The sequence below is a fragment of the Notolepis coatsorum genome (genome assembly GCF_963971535.1).
Source record: "Notolepis coatsorum genome assembly, chromosome: 5".
In the NCBI taxonomy this organism is placed as follows: Eukaryota; Metazoa; Chordata; class Actinopteri; order Aulopiformes; family Paralepididae; genus Notolepis; species Notolepis coatsorum.
Genome location: NC_140169.1, coordinates 192,273,016 through 192,296,545, shown reverse-complemented (window position 1 = coordinate 192,296,545; position 23,530 = coordinate 192,273,016). Strand labels below are relative to the sequence as shown.

General features: G+C 44.8%; 1 protein-coding gene across 1 annotated transcript in view; it reads right to left on the bottom strand.

Moving 5' to 3' along the window:
• LOC311228495 (intraflagellar transport protein 88 homolog) overlaps positions 1 to 3,139 on the bottom strand; it is a gene marked incomplete at both ends in the record, with an annotated part of 245,256 nt that extends 242,117 nt beyond the window's left edge. The window contains 4 exons of the mRNA XM_084314399.1: positions 963 to 1,016; positions 2,119 to 2,178; positions 2,302 to 2,364; positions 3,056 to 3,139. Coding sequence (XP_084170525.1) covers positions 963 to 1,016; positions 2,119 to 2,178; positions 2,302 to 2,364; positions 3,056 to 3,139 — 261 coding nt within the window. The remainder of the gene's footprint in view (positions 1 to 962; positions 1,017 to 2,118; positions 2,179 to 2,301; positions 2,365 to 3,055) is intronic.
• Positions 3,140 to 23,530: the final 20,391 nt, after the last annotated feature.

Below are 23,530 nucleotides of genomic sequence, written 5' to 3'. Positions count from 1 at the left end.
TCACTCAAGCTGCGCAGAGTGCCAACGCTTGGTTCGCGCAAGCCGAAGCCCAATTCGCTCTCAGGAATATTACCGCGGATGCCACCAAGTACTACTATGTGGTAGCAGCCCTTACGAATTCAACGGCAGCGAGAGTGGTGAGTTTGCTGGAAAACCCACCTACACATGACAAATATGTGACTATAAAGACACGCTCTGAGTTATTTTTTTTGCACCCCCCCCCCCCCCCCCCCCCCCCCCCCCCGGAGATTTTCGGGAGCTCCCCCGGAAATTGTGATATGGTTCGCACACTGCTGATACTGATAGCTAAGCCTGCATGCTTCATCTTGCTACATGCTTTTACTTTCACAAAACAGAGTTGCCATATACTGTAACATTGTGAATAGATATTGTTTCCAAAATAGTTGCACAATATTACCCACGCAGAGACTCAAATTAGATTATATTAGATTATATTTATTCGTCATTGCACAGGGTACAAGTACAGAGTACAACTAAATTAAGTTTGTATCTAACCAGAGGGCAAAGGGGCAGTAAAGTGCATTGTAGTGTACTGTAGTGTAAATGTATATATATATATGAAAAAGCTATAGAGTAAATATACTAAGCTAATGTATGTACGCAATTATTATATACAGTGGTACGAGTATGAACACACTATGGTTCATATAACCAATCTAGCCAGTGTTACAAATATATATACATATATTATATATACATATATAGATATATATAGTGTGTACAATGTTATTATACAGTGTTATATGGATAACATAAATGCACACATACAGGAACAATCTGTGGTTGCAGATAAAGATGAGGTATAAATAACGTTTGAGGCTGTAATGATGTTAATAGATAATGATGTAATGATGTTGTATCATGTCAGTCAGGGAAAGATAAAAAAAAAAAAGGATGTAGCTTTGAATCATAACCTCCATAATCATACAGGACGCTCTCACCTGCACAGCTCCAGTCATGGGTCGACCCAGTGAAGAGGCCAGAGGCACCCTGGCCTGGAAGATACAACAGATGTATTGATCATTTTCACTAATGTTGTGAAACGGACAACCATTTGTGGGGGAAAAAAACATGTTCATCAAAATTCAACAAAAGAAAAAAATATCTATTAGTAAACTTTTTCAATCCGTTGATTCATCAATTTAGTCTTTCTTCAAACATATCCAAGTTTGAGACACTTGAGCTCATAAACTATAGAAGCGCAGAGTCTTTGTTTAATATTGCCGTTAACACTGCACTCCCTGCTAAATCTGTTCTCTATCTGATTGTTTTTAGATCACACATAGAATACAAACATACAACCATATTGATTGAATCTCTCCTGACACGTTTCAAATGAGTTCGCGTCACACTTTCTCAGCCTTGGCTTGTTCTGTCTCAGAGAATGGTGCCTGACTCTCTAAAAACATGCATTACATTTACATTTACATTTTGTCATTTAGCTGACGCTTTTATCCAAAGCGACTTACAAGTTTTGTACAACAAGACAGTAGGAAGGGTACAACTCTATCAGCTGAGTAACAATGTTCATCAAAGTGTTGGTTTGTATATTAGGACAAGTGCATGACAGTAAGGTTAGTTAGGGTTAGATATATATTTTATATATATCATTATGCATTATGCATTAATGATCAACCAAAGATTCACACCTTCTACCAAAAAGTCATACCCTCTACCAAAGATGAATACCCTCTACCAAAGATCCATACCCTCTACCAAAGATCCATACCCCAAAGATCCATACCCTCTACCAAAGAGCACCTTCTGTTTTGTTACAACTAGTAGTTTCAAGAAGCTCTTCTGTTCCATGACCTTTTAATAAAACAGTACCATGATGAAGGTAAAACAGTGGATCCTGGGCTAAGTTCCATGGCAACTAGGCATCTCGCGAGTCGTGTATCATTGCAGGTATGTTACCTAGCGATTTCAGTGATTGACATTTTCAAAGGTTTGACCATAGTTAAAGGTGGAGGAGCCGGAAAAAAAGTTTTTTTGAGCAGCCCTCAATCCAATGTTAGGTCCCTAGATTGGCCATCAGTCATCAAAACGTTGAGAACCCCTGGTTTACATCAAAAGCAACACTTTTCTTGATCTTACTCCAAAAGAAGTCCCTATAGGCCGACCTCCGACAGCAGTGCCAGGAAACTTGGCAGTCATCTGAAAAAAGAAAAGACTGATGTTAAATTGAAAAGCGAACACAAAGTGTTTACTCTTTCTCTCTCACTGTTTCAAAACAAAAACAACTCCTTGAATAGGTCCGTTTACTAGCTAGCTACTTACTGGAGGTCTTCTTCCATGACTTGTCCTCACTGCTTGCTGGAAACCAGCGTCATTGTCAAGCTCCTGTAAAATATAAAAATGTGTTAATTAAACTAAAGGAAAAACCTGTAAGGCAACCATAAAGAGCAAATAAAAGCATGAGTGAAGTGTGAACTGTGTGAAGTCAGCTGGTTAAATTAGCTAATGTTATATAAACGTAATGTTAGCCTGGCCATAACCTGATTCAAGACAAATACAAATTATGCTTTACGTTAACTTATTTCACAAAAAGTGTATGACGAACTTTAGCATGAATGAATGAATGAATGAATGAATGAATGAATGAATGAATGAATGAATGAATGAATGAATGAATGAATGAATGAATGAATGAATGAATGAATGAATGAAAACTTTATTTAACAGATTGCAGTACGGCTCAATACACACAATTGTTAAGGGATGCAGACCTGAGAAAGACGTTTGTCTTGTTTCCATCAGGGTCCCCCATTTTCAATTCATATAGACATTTATGACATACACAACATACATGACATTTATGGCATAGGGACATATAGGTATTTAGTACTGATACATTTGTGACATAAACGGTATTCAAATATACAGTACTGTTACCCCTAGATCCTGACAGAGTATATACATATGATGGGGAGCAAACGTTGGCTAATGTCATTCTGGTTGAACCAAAAGCTAAACTTGACATGTTGCTATTATTGGCTAACGCTTCAGCTAAAACAACGGATCATTAATTTACCTCAGAATCAAATGTTGGATTAAAGTCGTTGTAGCCCGAATAAATATCGTCATCATCCTCAGCAAGCAGGTGCACATTCTCCATGTTTGATTTCTCACTCCTTAACAGTTGATATCTTCAGTCCTGTTTAAAAAAAAAGGAAAAGATATCTTCTGAGAGAATTGTTGCATAGATACACAAATGTTCTAGAATGTTCTATTATGACATCAATCTGTGAAATCACAACATGACATCATACTGTGACATCACAAATGTTCTAGAATTTTTGATTATGACATCATACTGTGACATCGCAAATGTTCTAGAATTGGCAGCTAGGTGGCGCAGTGGGCAAGGCACTCGCCACCAACGCAGGAGATGCTGGGTTCGAGCCCAGCTCTCGGCGTTGCTACCAGCTTGGCTGGTCGTTCATACTGTAAGATTCTGATCAAACTGGCCAGTATCACGTCTTTGTCTGTTTGGCCCTCCATCCAATTCCTCTGCGTTGTGTACTTTTAATGGTCCTGACGTCTCCGATACTGGTAGATAAGATCCTTATCTCCCCCCGTTAGTGCAATCCATAAACCATAATACTTCTCCACCTCCGTAAGAATTCGACACTTCGACACCGTGAGATACCTTATGAGGAAAAGCGTTGTTTTATTGCTATAAACAGAACCTCATAATCAGATGTTGTCAGATGTTATCAAATTGTATCGTCCTTGAAGAGTCTATTCTAATGATCTTTCGGTGTGTTCAGATTGTCCTTTCAGTCCAATAGTGGTCAGGCCTAGTCGTTAGCCTGAACCCTCCTCGTGTTAGCCGAAGCTAATGATGTCGTGGCATTCTTCCCCCCCCCCCCCCCCCCCTCTCAATGAGAGGAGAGAGTGTCCTCTGTGTGATCTCAGTCCTACTCGCTCTTGGTCAGAGTCTAGTCTGCCTTACACCCGGAAACACCGTTCGACTCATAGATGTTCGTCGTCGCAACGACCTTCTGGTTGTCATGCGACGTGTTGTCATGACAACTGCTAACCTTTCACACATTAAACGTTTCATTCACTGTTGCATTAAAATAAACCCCTCTCCCTCGCTCTGGGCCTACAGTACACTCTTATCTGTGTTCTTCCAAGGAATGCAAAACAAAACACCCTCGCTGGCAGTGTATTCAATCCACTGGTCACCGTTCTATCACCGTCTCCTGCTTCCATGCACATTTCGATCTACCATTTTAGCTGTGGTCCCCCCAATCTATACATCACATACATTGAATAAACCCCGTTTTCTCTCATTCCCCCCTTTGATTCTCAATCAACTTTCAGAATCAACAGACTACTTGGTTTTTCAATTAATTATACCCAAAAATAGACTCATAACAAGTAGGGCCCCGCCGTCTGCTGTTTTGCCTTATTGTTTTCCATTACCCGCATCACACCCAAACCAGAAAGGATAGACAACGGTCATGGAGGAGAGAGAGAGAGAGAGACAGAGAAAAACACAGATTGCAACTTTTCAAACGACACACCTAAACCCTTTGGCCCCCCCTATTAGGGACCCCACATCCAAATCAGAGCGCTCCCTTCCCTCTCTTACAGTACACCTCCCATCTTGGGCCGGTCCCATCTTCTAGGGCAAGGGCCCCTTTCAGTGACGGCTCCTTTCCTGAGCTGGTCCCCCTCCCAGGGCGCGGTCCCCTAGGCAAAAATGTCTCCCCTGGTCTGCTACTGCTCAGTGTCTCTGGCTGTCCTCTCCACATCTGCTCCTCCACCGCCGCCGTCTCCTCTCTCTCGTCGTGGATGATCTGTGTACCAGGCGTCGGTGCCTGGCCCCTGCGGCTTCCTCCTCCTCCAGTCTGTCTCCTGGTCATCTCCTGGTCATCTCCATCGCTGTCGGTGTCTCCCCCCTTTGAAAGCAGAAACACAACACCGGCAGTCGTCTGTCCATTCGACTTCCCTTGTTTTGCTATTAGTCTACCACCTTCTCCACACCCATATCTAATCCTACAGGGCTGTTCCCTGTTTTGTTGTCTTCCGGCGTGACACCAGCAGCTAAACGATACCCACTCGGCGCTCTACGTTTGTCCCACGGGTGACCCCCAGCGCGCGCCAGTTCTTTCTGGTGACGTGTCCCCTCAAGACTCTGCCTATTTATTAGGTGTGAGAAGGCCCCACTGGACTTCCCTCTTTATTCCATAATTAACCCATTCAAATAACTGCACCATCTTTCTGTGCAATTCTTATTTAATCCATTGTATAATTAAACTCTATATCTAATATTATTATTATAATAATAATCCACTCTCTGTGCTCATTAGATTGACTATTGACTGCATCAGGGTAAGATATTTTAAGTAATTTAGTAATATCTTTAAACTGAGACTTGATTGCTGACCTGACCAGCTGACTTGATTAAGGGGCGTGTTTAAAGCGGCCATTTTGTTTCTTAAGTGCTCCATTAAAAGCTGCTTCCTGCTTAAAGACAGCACTTGTGTACTGAGTGTGATCTCAGAGCCCTGTCACTGCTTAAAAGCAGAACCTCAGCCTCTCCTGGAATCACTCTGTACTACATTCTGTTGTGGAAGGACAGCTCATTCACTGAGAGACTTACACTGCATCAGGGTAAGAGATTTTAAGTAATTTAGTAATATCTTTAAACTGAGACTTGATTGCTGACCTGACCAGCTGACTTGATTAAGGGGCGTGTTAAAGCGGCCATTTTGTTTTCTTAAGTGACCCATTAAGGGCCAGGTGTTAGACAGCACTAATTAGTGATAGGGATTTAAAGGCCTGCAGGCGTAGCGTCAGCGAAGCGTCGAGAAACGAAGAGGGACAAAGAGGAGTTTTCCTGGAGTTATCTGCCGAGGGATCCACCGATCCACCTAGCGCTAAGTACAATCTAGTCCTATCTTTCACTCCACTCTGCTATTCCTCTACTTCCTCCCTGCCACTCTTGACACCACAATGTGTCTCATATCCACAATCTGCTCTTCCAGAACAGATTCAACCCACCCACGGCAGTTTGCTAGCAACCCGGCTAATCTCTCCTACCCTCCTACAGCCACTAATACACCTGTCACAGTACGGGGAGGCTTATGGAATTGTCAATCAGCAGTCAAGAAAGCTGACTTCATTACTGCCTACGCCCATAGTCAAAATCTGCAGCTCCTGGCTCTAACGGAGACCTGGATAACCCCCAATAACTCATCAACACCTGCAGCATTATCTACAAACTATAACTTCACTCACACACCTCGACCTTCCAGACGGGGTGGAGGCACTGGCCTCATGACATCTCCTTCATGGACTACAAACTTAACACCCCTCCCAGCACTGTCACTCTCCTCTTTTGAATATCATGCAGTATCTGTCTCTAATCCTTTCAATCTCACCATTGTTACACTCTACCGCCCTCCAGGTCCGCTCGATCACTTCACAGATGAGCTGGACATGCTTCTAAGCTCCTTACCGGAAGATGGTACCCCTCTCCTTCTATTGGGCGACTTCAACCTGCCTGACTCATCTCAGTCAGTCATAGTAGTCTCCCTCCTACAATCATTTGACCTGACTCCCACTGCCATGCCTCCCACCCACAAAGCAGGCAACTCCTTGGATCTCATATTTTCCCGTAACTCCAGCATCATTAACACCACGGTAACTCCCCTACATGTATCTGACCATTCCTTCATATCCTTCTCACTAACTCTCATGCTTAACCGAAAGGTCTTCACCCCAACTCAAACCGTCTCACTCAGACGCAACCTGGCCTCCCTATCCCCCTCCACCCTCTCCTCTGACATACTGTCCGCTCTACCTTTGAGTGACACCTTCTATGCTCTCTCCACAGAGATGGCAACCTCCACCCTCCTCTCAGCCCTTGCAACCTCCTTCGACAAGCTCTGTCCCCTCGTTGAGAAACCTGCCCGCCGTTCCCCACCCAGTCCATGGCTGACAGATCCAGTGAGAGAACAAAGACAGGTCCTGAGAGCAGCTGAAAGGAAGTATAGAAAGTCACGCCTCACTGCTGACATCGACACATATCACAACCTCTTGTTAACATTCTCCAAAACCATTACTAATGCCAAAGCTTCTTTCTTTCACCATAGGATCGAGGCCTCTGCCAAGAATCTTCGTAAACTGCATGCTACCATGTCCTCCCTCCTCACTCCCCCCACCCCCCCCTCCATCATCTTTCTCTGCCGAAGACTTTGCGATCTTCTTTGAGGAAAAAGTGGAGAACATCTGCAGCTCCTTCTCCCAACCCCCACCCATTCCAAATGCTGAATCGAGAACCTCATCCTTCACTCTGTCATCTTTCTCTCCCATTACAGAAGCCGAGACCCTAACACTGGTAACGTCGAACCGTCCGACTACATGCCAGCTGGACCGGCTACCTTCCCCACTCCTCCAGACCATAGCACCAGACATCCTCCCATTCCTAACTGCAACCATCAACTCCTCACTCAACTCGGGGGTGGTCCCCACCTCCCTAAAACAAGCCAGAGTCACGCCCCTCATAAAAAAAACATCCCTGAACCCTACCATCATAGGCAACTACCGTCCTGTCTCTCTTCTCTCCTTCCTTTCTAAAACACTTGAACGTGCTGTATCCAACCAACTTACTGCTTATCTCTTACAGAATGACCTCCTAGACCCTAATCAGTCAGGCTTCAGAACTGGTCACTCCACAGAGACAGCCCTCATTGCTGTCACAGAGGCACTTCACTTAGCAAAAGCGAAAGGCCTCTCCTCTGTCCTGATTCTCCTAGATCTATCTGCAGCCTTCGACACAGTCAACCACCAGATCCTCCTCGCGGCCCTCGCAGGAATGGGAGTGGCTGGCTCTGCGCTGACATGGTTGTCATCATACCTCAATGACCGCTCCTACCAAGTGTCATGGAGAGGGACCCTGTCGGCCACCCGCCCCCTGCGGACGGGTGTCCCCCAGGGCTCTGTTTTAGGACCCCTTCTCTTCTCCCTCTACACTAAATCACTGGGTAACATTATCACGTCTCATGGCTTCTCCTACCACTGCTATGCCGACGATACTCAACTCTTCCTCTCCTTCCCTCCCTCAGATATCCACGTCTCTGAGCGGATCTCGGCCTGTCTGTCCGACATCTCCGCCTGGATGACGACCAACCACCTCAAACTGAACCTAAGCAAAACAGAATTGCTCCACCTGCCGGCCAAATCCTCCCCCCTGACCGACCTTTCCATCACAGTCGAGAATGCAGCTGTGACCACGTCCCCGACCGCCAAGAACCTTGGTGTTGTCCTCGACGACCAGTTGAACTTCTCTGCTCACATCGCAGCGACAACCAGAACCTGCCGATTCCTCCTGAGCAACGTCAGAAGGATCCGCCCCTTCCTGACAAAAGAATCCACCCAACTCCTCGTCCAATCAACAGTCATCTCCCGCCTCGACTACTGCAACGCACTGCTCGCTGGCCTCCCGGCCACTGCCACTAAGCCTCTTCAACTCATTCAGAACGCAGCGGCCCGCCTGATCTCAAACCTACCGAAGTCGGCCCATGTCACCCCACTTCTTAGGGACCTGCACTGGCTCCCCATTGCTGCACGAATCCGCTTCAAGGCCCTCGACCTAGCATACCGTGCGGCAAAGGGAACTGCTCCCGCCTACCTCCGGTCAATGGTCTCTAACTACACACCCTCAAGACCCCTACGCTCTGCTTCTTCTGGCCGCCTCAGACCTACTCCTATCCAAGCTCCGGGAGGGTCATCAAAGAGAAGTCGCCTATTCTCAGTCCTTGCCCCACAATGGTGGAATGAACTACCCACCCCAGTTAGGACAGCCGAAACACGTCCAATCTTTCGCCGTCGACTAAAGACGCACTTCTTCAACCATTATCTGAATTAAAAAAAAAAAAAAAAAAAATTATCTAACCCTAACTAACCATACTGTCATGCACTTGTCCTAATAAACTAACCTACACTGTAGCACTCAACACTTTGACGAACATTGTTACTCAGCTGATAGAGTTGTGCCCTTCCTGATGGCTTGTCGTACAGAACTTGTAAGTCGCTTTGGATAAAAGCGTCAGCTAAATTACTAAATGTAAATGTAATGTAAATGAATCACTCCCCCACTCCGCCACTAGATGGTCGTACAGGCCTATATCTAAATATTCCCCTATGGGTAATGAAAACTCCCCAGCACTACCCCCCCTCCGCCACTAGGTGGCGACCTACTCCTCCTCCATGGTGGTTTAGTTGACGTGTCACTTCCTGGTTCTTTATCCTTTGTTATCTCCTCGTGGTCCTTTTTGCGGCCATCTTGACTCGGTGCAAATGGCTACTCTCTCAACAAACGAACGCTGCCCTTCCTTCCAAGGCCTAAAAACACAGCTGTTTTTCCTCTCTTTCCTATCCATTATCAGGGGACGCTTCCTCAGACTAATACTCTTGCCTGATCGGACATAATACACACTGGTACAATCTCCTTTCGACTTTCCTTCTGTTATGAAAACAGTCCCGCCATCAACAATTTTTCGATCTGATTCAAGCGCCCCCCCCCCCCCCCCCCCCCTTTCCTCATCTCGCATTTACCCTCCTTAAACCAAAACTGTGCAGCCTGCCTCGTTTGCTTTTCATTCTCTGTAGATAACACCCTCGATTTTCACCATGGCTCTCTGCTCATATTATTACAGCTGGCATTCTCTCTGTCGAACTAGAAATGTTTACGTTTACGGATTCACTATCTGTTCGTTTTTATTTGGCTTAAAAGATCAAAACAACCGTGTGCACAGTGAACTCACATTTTTGATCGGAGCGCTGTTTCCCCTACAGCGCTGGTTCGCCTCCTGACCGCTCGACTCGCCGCTCTCTCCCAGGGCTGGCCGGCCTTGCTTCGATCATGATTCTCCCACACATTGATGACTGTTGTCCACTGTCGCCCCATTATTGAAAAGGTCTTTATCCGTTGTTCTTATCTCTTGCAAATCCGGCTGTCATCAACAACCAACTGTTCCCGTTGTTTTAATCTCTTGCAAATCCGGGTCCCAACGGCATCAACTGTAATGATTCTGATCAAACTGGCCAGTATCACGTCTTCGTCTGTTTGGCCCTCCATCCAATTCCTCTGCGTTGTGTACTTTTAATGGTCCTGACGTCTCCGATACTGGTAGATAAGATCCTTATCTCCCCCCGTTAGTGCAATCCATAAACCATAATACTTCTCCACCTCCGTAAGAATTCGACACTTCGACACCGTGAGATACCTTATGAGGAAAAGCGTTGTTTTATTGCTATAAACAGAACCTCATAATCAGATGTTGTCAGATGTTATCAAATTGTATCGTCCTTGAAGAGTCTATTCTAATGATCTTTCGGTGTGTTCAGATTGTCCTTTCAGTCCAATAGTGGTCAGGCCTAGTCGTTAGCCTGAACCCTCCTCGTGTTAGCCGAAGCTAATGATGTCGTGGCATTCTTCCTCCCCCCCCCCCCCCCTCTCAATGAGAGGAGAGAGTGTCCTCTGTGTGATCTCAGTCCTACTCGCTCTTGGTCAGAGTCTAGTCTGCCTTACACCCGGAAACACCGTTCGACTCATAGATGTTTGTCGTCGCAACGACGGCCCTGCCTTCTGGTTGTCATGCGACGTGTTGTCATGACAACTGCTAACCTTTCACACATTAAACGTTTCATTCACTGTTGCATTAAAATAAACCCCTCTCCCTCGCTTAGAGTGGGCCTACAGTACACTCTTATCTGTGTTCTTCCAAGGAATGCAAAACAAAACACCCTCGCTGGCAGTGTATTCAATCCACTGGTCACCGTTCTATCACCGTCTCCTGCTTCCATGCACATTTCGATCTACCATTTTAGCTGTGGTCCCCCCAATCTATACATCACATACATTGAATAAACCCAGTTTTCTCTCAATACTAATACAATTGGCAGTATTAGGGGGTGGGAAAGATGCGACGGCTGCCTCCTCGAGTACCGGAGGGGACACGTGATGCAAGGCTTCGTCCACATTGCAGCCGGCTTGTGGGAGGCATGGCCTAACAACGTTCCATTTGAATAATATAAATAATGTTTGGTAAGGCTGTCCCCGAAGCATGTTTTTGGGATTTGAACTTCGTCAGGGTTTTTCGAACGGACCTTTGAACCTTCGTTTTTAATTAAAAATATATATATATATTAAAAAAAAATATTATTTAATAAAAAAAAATTATCCTCAAACTAAATCCTCAATTTGAATAAAGTGATTAATCTGATTAAATTAGTATTTTTTCTTTTATCAACTTTCCAGCCCCAGCCCCAGCCGAGGGAGAAGCCCCAGCCCAACTAAATCAATTAAATCAACTTTCTAATGAATATAACTCAGTTTATTTGAATACTATAATATTAGTGTAGCCTAATCTTTATCTGCAACTGTGAAGAAAACCCCATTGGTTTAAACAGAATGAATAGAAAAAAATATTTATATTTATATTTTAATAAAAAATCCGAATGTTGATTTAGAATTCGAATGCCAACGTAACGAACGAAGGTTTGAACGTTCGGGCTCAGCCCTAGCAGGAAGGGTACAACTTTGGCAGCTAAGGGTCAGTAACGTTAGGTTATGACTATAACCAAGTTCTATGAGTTATGGTGCGCTCAGCACCTGTCTGCATATATCTCGCTTCAGCGTATATATATACACTGAATACATTTCTAAATTTACCTTTACATGCCAGCATTCATCTGGCCACACCCCCATCCGCTTACCTACATAAGCAGGGGTGGGGCCACACACTCATCTCCTTCCCAACAAATTTCACCACAATGAAAAAATCAAGGGCCGCAGCGGCGTCCAGGTGCTGAGCGCACCATAACTCATAGAACTTGGTTATAGTCATAACCTAACGTTCTATTTCGTTATGGCTTCGCTCAGCACCTGTCTGCATGACAGGGGATGAGCGGGAGCCATAGCCCGACAAATACACCCCGCTGAGGCCCCCCACAACCATCAGACCGGGGAGGACCAAGCCCCCCCGACCCTCCCTAATGGAGGATACCCCCCCTATTGGAGGTTCACGGGAGGGCGACGGATAAGACCGTGCGAAGAGGCACTCAAGCAACTCAACGCACAGGGTGAGCAGACCGTGGCTTGACCCCACGACTACACACACGCACAACCCGCATGCCACCCGCGAACGAACTGAAGGAACAACCTCGTTACTGCCCCCAGAAATCACGGGGTTAAGAGCAACCCCGTGGCAAGGCCGTAGCAGCGGAGCGCGAAGGAAGACCCAGACCCACTGAAGGGACTGGATCCCCTGGAAAACGGGGGCCCGGAGAGGTCAATGACGCCAGGCATCAAGACCCCACCAGGTGGTCACTTAGTGACACCGCCCCCAGCATCGCCAGCGTATTCGGATAAGGCCCCTCCAAGAGCGGGCCCTTTCCCCCCAATAGCACACCGCCTGGCACACTGACCCTGCAGAACAGGCAGTCAGCATGGCCGTAAGCACACAAAAAGGTTAACCAACGGAAGCAGGCAGCGCACCGGGGAAACCAGGCAACAGGCTGTAACCTGAGCCTGGAGCACTGCGGACGAGACAGGCGCCAAAGGAGTCAGCTGAAAACAGCCCCCCGGCGGAAGGGGCGTATGCTGGCGTTGTTGCATGACGAAGCCTCCATTAAAAAAAACCCACCCAGAGGGGTCAAGGCAGAGAAGGCTGACATGATTGGCAGACGTCATGAACGTGCAGGGGCACACTCAACCGGGTAATCCGGGAGTGACACTGCTCCAACACACCAGGGAATCAACCACCCTCTTGGTACCGACGGTGGTTGTTCCTATAACCCCTCAAGAAAAAACTCCAAAACACACCTGCGGGCATACACTGGCTATACCGCAGTACAAGTGTTTCAGTTTTCAAAAAAGGGTTATCCCAGGCCTACGGTATCAACGAAACTTTACTTCGGACAGGGCCCGGCGGCACGGGAAGCACAGGGTTACCAGAGGAGGTCCAAGACCACCCCAACAGCCCCCTCTTCGCCACGCGTGAGAGAGGAGCGAAAAGAATGGAGAACCAGCCCTAAGCACACCGCACTTGGTAATTCCCAGGCGGTCTCCCAACCAAGTACTAACCAGGACCGAACCTGCGTAGCGTCCGAGATCGGACGAGATCGGGCGTGTACAGGTTGGCATGGCCGTAAGCCATTACGATAGTGCAGAGTACAACATGTACCCAACAAAGGGTCTCCATAGCGCCTAACCCTGTGACACCCGGACCGACCTGGCATTTTTCCCCCCGAAAAAAGCACAAGTCCCTCAGGGTACCAGAACAGCAGATCTGCATCCCCGGCGGACAACGGGTTAACTGACCTGGACCAGCGTGACCAGACCAGTCCCGTGTCCTAACCACGCCGACATGCCCACTCCAGGAGAGGGGGTAGGTATGCGTGTCGATCTAAAACATGAAAAGAGGGCGCCACCCAGACGGTCCCATTTGGACCGTGCTCAGCGGCCCACCCCAAGGGCGTGAGACCCCTCTACCTATGTTCAGATCTATTCCGTTAACATCGCCCAGATATGAACGAGAATTCATCGAGACAACCTAGTAAACTGGCGCTCGGAAGAGACAAAACTCCATCCCAGTTGCCCTATAAAAACGCTGTTTTAACAAGCAACCAAGGCGCACTTAGCCCCTGTGTGATTCTGTCACAGAAACACACCTGAGCCAGCACTATGTATGCGTCGAGACCCAAACACATCAATGGATAGTCTAGCAAGACACCAAACATTGTTCCTCCAAGTCGCCTGGGAGAACGACACGGAGCCGTCGTGCTTCATGTACCTTCCTCTTTTTATTCAAAAAAGAAAGAACACAGACTGACATGAATCCCTCGTGACGCCGCTGAGGGTAATTTTTTTTTACATTTTTACATCCCACCACCCTCCCATAGGGAGGAGACGGAAATCCCCAGAGAGACTTCCCACGCGAGCTGTATAGATTGAAAAGAATATATTGCAACATTGAGCCATGTAAAATTTGGGTTAGGGCTCTCCGAGGAGGAGGCACTGAACCAATACACACTCAATAATCGAATTGAATCGAATACACACACAATAGAGCAGGACTCCTTTTTGAAGTCCTACTCACCTTGACAATCTGAGGAGGAGGCTCTGAACTCTGAGGAGGCTCCCTCACAGGGAAGGAGAGTCCTAACTCACAGAAGGCCCGAGTAGGAGCTTCGTGAGGAGGAGCCCTGACCACTCCCTGAAACAGATCCATCATATGGACCTGAACAACTCACGGAAGTCTTACCAACAGAGACGCGCACAGTGATGTACTCTATGGCAGGGGAATTTCTGCGGTGCACACGCCCAATCTTCCAGGGCGTGGGACCAGGAAACCCCCCCCCCCCCCCTCTTACCCTGTAACGTGCCAACAGCAACGTGACAGGAACCTTGAAGGACAGGAAAGGATTACCAGTTCACCCCTTTACGACCCCACACCCATGATACGATGTAATGACAAAAAAGAGCATGACACAGTCATAGTCAGCTACATGAAGTGTCTAACAGCTTCACACAGCTCATGTGCTAACCTGCTATCTGATTTTTACTAAGGAAAAAACACAGAATAGAGAGGGCCCCCTTAAGAGCCCCGGTACCAGACTTACACATGTGCTTCTGTGGCCAACCTAACCCAGTTATAGATCACAAGACACACACAACCCTTTATCACCACAAAAAATGGCAAGTACACTCTTGCTACAGAGGAACGCCGTTTTTCATAACGAGAGAATACATAATTCTCGATTAGTATCGGCCACAGGCCTTGCTAAGCACACACGAAAAGTGACCAAACAATCTTTTCATTAGGAAAATATAGTTTCTCAAGCGGTTTATAACAACCCCAGCAACTAAGCTAAGGGTTACATCGTATCCCCACAACACAGTGACACAATATATTGTAAACAACATGTCTGAGAGAAGGGTGGGGAAGCCCCAGGGAACCGGGGGGAACACCCCTCCTACCTTACCCTTGATACGGCCCAGTTGAACAGGTAAACCTGTTAATATGTGAACACACTGTTCATTGTCATTACAGGCTGAGAAAAGAATTCATTCTTCACTCATATGTCACTAAGCATAGCTTTATAGGTTTCAAGTTTCAAGTTTCAAGTTTCTTTAATAGTTGTCATACAGAAGTACAGAATACTTTCATACAAAATGCTTCTTACTGTTACGCTCCAGAGACTGTGAGTGTTAGTTGTGAGTACACGGTACATGAACACACATGATGTTCTCAACATAACTAACCAGATCATTTTTACACACGTAACAACAACCCGATTTGTATGGAGAAGCTATACCAGTGACAAGACAATTCACACACAACACGCGTCGTATCCACAATGTATTGCAGCAATACCCGTTTTGGAAAACATCGTTATTACAAAACATTTAGAAGGTAAGGAAGAAGACGTGTTTAAGGTCTGGTCGGGACCTTCCTACCGTAAGCGCAGGCCAAGCGAACTGCAGTCTGGCTAACGGGGCACCGACGGTAAACACAGCATTCCTGTGTTGACGACACGGGCAGCGTCGTTGCGCCATCCAGCCGCTACGGTTCTCCATGTTGACGCAGTCCTCGCCGGCCGGGCTCCCGGTAGGTTCGACTAACATCCTCTGTCAAAGATGACGTCGTAGTCAGAGTGTTTAAGGCATGTTATAGTCACAGAACGTTCAACAGTGTAGCATTAAGCTAACAGCCGATTGGCTGATAGCAACAAGCTAACGTATACCAGCCTGGTAAACACAGCGAGCTAACGCCGCAGCTAACAGCTGCGCAGCTAACAGCTGACTGGCTAAAACAGTAGTCCACAACTAGCATGCAAGCTTAAGCAGCTATCACCTGAACTGTATACAATGACATAACAAGCCACACTTCAGACAAGCCGCCGTCTGAAACCCTCCTCATCCTTTAAGAGAGAAGAGAAAAAGAGATGTCAACACAGTTTACAACGGTGATTTTACCAGACATCCGGCGGAGCCAGCACAAGTCCCTCTGGGCTGCAGCCGACTTGAACATGGATCTTCCGATAACGAACATCCATGCCCACATTTCCTCGTTAGGGTATACTCTCATTTGTATATGAAAGATGGGGCCTACACAGTGACAGAGAAGCATCCACTCGTCCAGAGAATCCTGGGATCACCAGTTCCTGGTCGTGGCCCACTAGTTGCTATAATGGGCTTCAGACCAAGATCCTCCGCCGTCGCCTAAGAGGCTGAACAGAGGACCCTAATCTGGGGCCGGCTTTCGTAAACATTGTCAGCTAGCCCCCATAGCACTAACAGACAAGTGGTGCTCGCAAGCAAACATTACTCACCCATGCTTGAAAACCAATCAGTCCCTCACAACAGACTTCCACAGTCCAGCTGCATAGCAGGAGGGTCAAACCCATCCAGCCGCAGCAAAGGAGGACTGCAGTTTGGGGAGTATATTAGCGACGCGAGCCCCTAATACGAAAACCGGTGGAGGTTTAGAATGATCATCATCTTCCAGACACTCCAGTGACGAAGACAATATCGCCGTATTTTCTCGAAAATAGTGAGAGAGAAAATAAAGATATGATGTCAACGTATCTCCTTGTTCTTCCTTTCCTCAGACTAATATTTTTCTCCACGTCAAGTGGGCATGTGAGCAGCACGTAGCTTGTGGATGAAATTTGAGAAGGAGATGAGTGTGTGGCCCCACCCCTGCTTATGTAGGTAAGCGGATGGGGGTGTGGCCAGATGAATGCTGGCATGTAAAGGTACATTTTGAAATGTATTCAATGTATATACGCTGAAGCGAGATATATGCAGACAGGTGCTGAGCGAAGCCATAACGAAATAGAACATTGTTCGTCAAACAGTGCTACAGACTTGAGTGCATAATAGCATAGTAGGTAGTAATAATAGGCAAGGTAGAGTGCAGACTAGTACAGTACAAGGTTACAAGTTTTTTTTTTTTTTTTTATTTTTTTTTAATTAGTTTGTCTATTTGTTTATTGATTAACTTTTCAGAAAGATGGAATCATGGAGACATATTTGAGCTGTGTTTACCTCCCTGGTAAACCATGTGAGAAATGGGCTCCCAAAAAGCCCAAGATTTACCATATTTAAACAGTGGCCATTTTGCTCTTATGTCATGCTCAGGTTGTGATTTCTTTCCAGGGTGGAAAGGAACTCAACCTGAGCATGACATGAGAGAAGAATGGCTATGGTCGATGCATATAGTTGTCTGTTCCACCCGACGGGGTCGGTACCGACCCCCAAAATGACATCTGGTCATAAATCAGAGTGCATACATTTTGCGATTTTAAGACAAATACAAATTATGCTTTACGTTAACTTATTTCACAAAAAGTGTATGACGAACTTTAGCAAACGTTGGCTAATGTCATTCTGGTTGAACCAAAAGCTAATATGCAGTGTCAAAGTACATTGACTCTTTCAGAGTTATTACAACAACAGTTTGAGTAAAATGCAGACAGTGTTGGTGAAATATTTCGTAGTCAATTGGCTGGTGTCATCACTACTCTGGGAAGCTCCGCCCATCTCCTTCTCTTGAAGAATGTCCAAGACACGCCATTTTCTTCACGTTGCGGCAGAGGTAACTCAGCAGGTAAGTTTCTCCCCCTAATCACATATTAATTAATTAATTCGGTAGCTATTGGCTTCCAGCAACTTGCAAGAGGTAATGTTAATGTTGTTAAATACAATGTGGAGGGGTGATTGTGAATTGTATCGTTTGGAAAAAAAGATCGAAAAAAACACAGGGCGATACATTGGCTTAGTAACAAACATTTGCACGCCATGTTCTGAGGTAAATGTGTCCTACAGTATGAAATCAATTAACAGTTATTTGGCATTTGACCAACATTATTATTTTGTTAAGTCCACAGATTTCGGCGACAGCCAAGAAGACTGCACGTGCGCCATTTCACGTTGAGGGAGGCCTTGAACGTGAGCCAGCCTTGCCCTTCGTGAGTTTTTTCAAATGTGTCTTGCTAGCTAATGTTAATGCGGAGAAATACCCTTGAATGATATAAGTAATCTGTACTATGAAATGGTGTGTTATGAGAGTGAGTGCATTAGAATGCATACAATATGGTTGATTGAGTTTAATGGAAGAAACACAGGGAAAATGCAAGGAAAAGCCCTGGGTTATATAGCTCTCCCTTTTTTGTCTGTTTGCATCTGTGGGAAATTAGTGTCAGGCTTGAATATTCAGTGACTTTGTACTTATTATTTACCTTATTGGGGACATTGATCTAAGTAAAACATTTAATAATAACTTAACTTAGATCAATGTCCCCAATAAGGTAAATAATAAGTACAAAGTCACTGAATATTCCAGCCTGACACTAATTTCCCACACTTCCCTGTGTTCAAGTTGCCCACTCGTTGGTAACTCTCTTGCAGGTTTGCTGCAAGCATGCTGTTAAAAGTACAACTGGGAGATGTCCAAAAGTTTGTTCGGATTACAGAAATAAATCTGATGGAGTTTCTGAGTGCAGGTAAGAAATTGGGATCATTGGGAAATTGTCCTCAATGTGATACTCATGGTTATCCACTGGGTGGATCTGTGGCTTCATCTATTGTATTGCAGACAGCAATTATTCAAGATTAAATTAATATTTAGTGAGTAGATTTAGAAATCACTGGATACATCCAATGACATTTCTGTTTACAAAAGCTTTTGTGCCCGTTTCTAGCATTTGCAAAGTTTGGTGTCCCAGCTGTAACGGAAGGTGTGAACGTTTTTGACAGTTCAGGGACCGAATTGGATGACAATGTTTTTGAGGAGGTAGCAAGAGATGCATCCACTGGGGTGCTAATCATCAAATATGACACAGGTTTGATTACATTTGTAATATATATTTAATGAATTTCATGTGAAGCTTACATTTGATTAGATAAGGGACATCTTTATGAGGAAACTGTGTATAATCTTTTTATTTATTTATCCTGTCTCCACGCTAGCCTCATCTGAGCAGTCTGTCTCCACGCTAGCCTCATCTGAGTGGTCCCTGGATTCGTCAGGGTCCCAACCATCATCCCTGGATTCGTCAGGATCACAGGATACTGTCATCATTTCAGAGGACCCTTCACGAAAACGCCATAGGCTGGATACAGAAGCCAAGCAAGTAAGAGTTGACACACATGTAATATGTATGCATCACCCTGTGATTCACAACTCAGAAATGCATGTTTTTTACTGTCAATGTTATGCTTTTCCATTGTACTGGTCGCCTGTAAGAATATTGTAGCTCACTTGAGATTGGATGGATCTCTCAAATTATCATCTCCACGAGTCAGAAGCATGCTAGACAGACCTCAGATAGGGTTAAAACTGATATTAAGGATACTTATCCTTTACCTTAACTTTGAATTGCAGTCTACAGTATATTCCTAACACTGAATTGTTTTTTGTGCTTGTGCTTTTGTGCTTCAAGTTGGTGGAATCCATTCTTCGTGAGAAATCTGGTGGAGAACACATAATAAATTAATACAATCGAACCAAGTCCTTGCACGATGACAACAGAAGGAAAATGGTGAACCTATTGGCAGCTGACTTGACAGAGAATGGGTAATTAGCTCCTTGTTTTTAGTTTGTTCTCAATCTAGCTTTCCGATTAATTTGAAATCTAAATGAAATCCAGGGAATATGACTGAGAAACACATTCTTCTTTAATCTTCCAGTACTTCACCACCCAGACATCTGAAAGAAAAGTATGCCAGAGGAATCGTGACCTTATTCCCCTACCTCAGTGACCCACACTCTAAGAATGGCTATGTGAGTTGCACACAGTAATGGTTGTGGCAATGTTGATACATTTTTAATCCTACCAGAGCATGCTGTTTTTCACTTTTAAATGTGAAGTGCCTGTTTATCTTTCACCCTCCAAGGAGCATTATTATGATGGCCAGAGTGGCAGTGGGTACTTGGCCTGGAGGATTAAAACTATTCAGAGAACCGCTGCTAAAGACAAACGATCATCATTTGGAGGTAACACTAATAATGCATATATTGAGTACAACGAGTTGATTAACAAAACATGCAGCATTATTGATTACTGTATACAGGGCCGTAGCCAGGGTTTAGAAATTAGGGAAGTCCATTTATTTTTTTGGCCCAGACCGGCCCACTATAATCGGTCGGACACCACCCAGCCAGGGTTTAGAAATTAGGGAGGTACATTTCTTTTTTTATACAAACTTTATTATCTAGAGATCAACTTAAGGTCAGTCACTCACAAAGTCATTTACAGGACGTGGGGGCACTTACAGGTGAGTGGCCTAAAGAGTGCACCAAAGCCCTGTGGTCTCTTATGCATTTATAATTTGGTGAATGGGCTAAATGCATACCAAAATGAGTTATACAACCCAACCTATTCATTCAAAATGCATTATCTATAATAAAAAGTCACCCGTTGTTGGTAAAAAACATCATTTTACTGAAGTATTAACATATTTCACCACTTCTTGGCTCACTGAAAGTACACAAAATAAGGACAGACAAAGACAGAGACACAAAAAGCTGTACAATTTAAACAATACCATACTGGTAATGAGCAAATATGAGCAATTAATGCATGGAGCTGTTCCATCTTATTTCATTTGATACTAACTACTCAGTTCATACAGATTTCAAGTATCCAAATATCAATGATGAATATTGCATAAGGTTTACACAGTTAATAGATCACCTGTTTTATATTCATGCTCAGAGAGGAGTAATAGTTAGATCTTTATGTGTGATTTATATGGCAATTAAATCAATGGTGTGCTTGTTTGTTTGGGGAGTTTGACCTCGGTGACCTCATAGCTGGCTACGGCCATGACTGTATAAACCACCTGCAGAACTCCATCAATCAGGCCTTTGGTAGATTTTTTTTGTGTGTGTTTTTCCCCATATTCTGTAGAATCCTGTGGAGAACCATCTCGTGGAGGAGGACCAACTGCCAGACGAGATTCCCATGTTGTTGCAGAGACTGCCCTGAGCAAAGAGGAGTGCAAGGAAGCGATCTCACGAATGAAACATTCAGCTGATGAGGACACAGTGAAGAACAAGATGAAACTGACATTTGACTATAGGCACAACCCCCAGCAGTCAAGCAGCATACTGTCTGACTTTCCACGTTTCCAAGACGTCAAGGGCTTGGTAATTATCTATAGTTAGTAGAAAAGACTCACGCACATCCCAAGTGTAGTCATGGGTGCTAGACTCAAAATAGATCTGTAATGTTGTGGAAAAAAAGTCTGCACACCGTCTGTAGTGTTCCCAAGTTTTAATATACTTGAACACAACGTTTCGGCCTGTGGTAATTATCTGCCATTATTTTGACCATTTTGTGACACTTGAATGATAGACGGTAGATGTATTGTACCTCAACTAGCACCCACTAACTTTGGTTGGCTGTGAAATCCTGAAATTGTCCCCCAATCCCCCCTCTCCAGGTTGAACAGGATTTCGTTCTGATGTTTGGAGAAGGTGTATCAGGCAAGCTTTTGGAAAAGTGGCCGACCACATACAAGAAAAAGATCATCCAACAATGCAGATGGCTTCCATCCACCAGTGAGCTTCAAGAGCTTCTGCTGATAGCTGATCCCCCTGAGGATGACACTGAAGTGGATGCTGACGTTGGTAAGCTGCTTTTGAGCATACCATTCTTGTTGTTTTTCACTGAACTTCTGTGAAAAATGTACGAGGCATTTTGTATTATCAACCAGTCAAAAGTATCTTCCCATTCACTTGAATGAGTGCATCCAAGCTTTTTACTGGTACTGTATATTCATATTTTGAGTGGCAGAGCTTCTTGTGATGAACTGCTGTCTTTTTTTCTTCTTTTAAACTTAAATTTTTATTAAACATTTATAGACATACATCACAACATATACAATGACATCTACAGTACTATTAAACAGACAAACGATAAAGACAAAAACAATAAAAACTTTAATACTCAAAAATGGAAATAAAAAAACACTGACTTAAGCAAAATTTCCACATACATAAATAATAAAATGTAAAAACATAAAACAGTTGTCGTACCTTAAACAAAAATGAAAATAGAAAACATTAAGTGTGTGACATGGGTTCAGAGACCCTCCTTGAACCTCTTTCCTCCTTTACCCTTCGCCCTCTTGTGTTTCATTTGTTCCTTCCTCTGTGATGTCGTTTTCGTTCCCTTTATAATCCTCCCACTTTCCCCATCTTTCCCCAAATTTCTCTTCCTGTAGCCTCAGCATGTGCGTTATCCTCTCCATATCTTGTATCTCCTCTACTATTCCTACCCATTGTGCTTTTGTCGGTGGGTCTTCTTTGTACCACAGTCTCGTTATTGCTTTTCTGGCCGATATCAACATTATCTTTATTAAATACTTGTCCCCCCCTTGTATTCCCTCGTGTGTCAGGTCCCCTAAGTAAAGCACCAGTCCCGTTTGTGGTAACCCGTATCCTAATATTCTGATCATTGCCTCCCCTATCTCCTCCCAATACCCCTTCAGCTTCTGACATCCCCAGAATATGTGTGATTTGCCCCCTCCTTCCCACACATCCTCCAGCATGCCCTTTGTGTTGGTGCATATTTTCCCTTCAACTCTGGGGTTATAAAGAATCTGATTATGTTTTTCCATCCAAACTCTTTCCATATCCTCGATCCTGTTGTTGAATGTTGCACCTCGCATATGTTACCCCATTCCTTCCCTGTTATTCCTATCTCTAGTTCTCTCTCCCATTTCTCCCTTATGTAATCGGTCGTGTGTCCCTTACTGTTCATTATAGCCCGGTATATTGCTGATATTACTCTTCCTTGCCCCCCTTCGTATGCCCATACTATCATCTTGATTATTCCATTCTGTTCTTCGTCTTTGTCCCCCCTTATTTCTTTGTTGTAGTAGTCTCTAACCTGTAGATATCTGAAGTGGTCCCTGTTTTCTAGTCCAAATTTCTCCTTTAATTTTTGTAGTGTCTGCATTTCCCCCTTCTCTATCATTTTGCATATCGCTGTTGCCCCCCCCCCCCCTCTCCCACCTTCTGAATCCATGGTCCAACCTCCCTGGTTTGAATCTCTTGTCATGTGCTACCCATCTCAGAACCCCTGACTGCTTCTCCAATTTGTGTGTTTTTACTACTCTGTTCCATATGGTCAAGGTGCATTTGGTGATTGGATCTAACAGTCCCTCTTTTTCTTTGAATAGTTCCCTATCTCCCACCAGAGCTTGTACCTTGTATCCCTCCCCTTCTTTTTCAATGTCTTTCCATCTTGCCTCATATCTGTCGTTACACCAGCACGTCACTGCTCTCAGTTGTGCTGCATAATAATAATCTTGTAGGCTGGGTACTGCCATCCCTCCCTCTTCCTTTGGTAGTTGTAGTGTTTTATATCTGACCCGTGGTCTTCTCCCCGCCCATATGAACCTCGATATCAGTCTGTCCCACTCGCTGAATTGATTCTGTGGTATTTGTATCGGCAGTGACTGGAACAG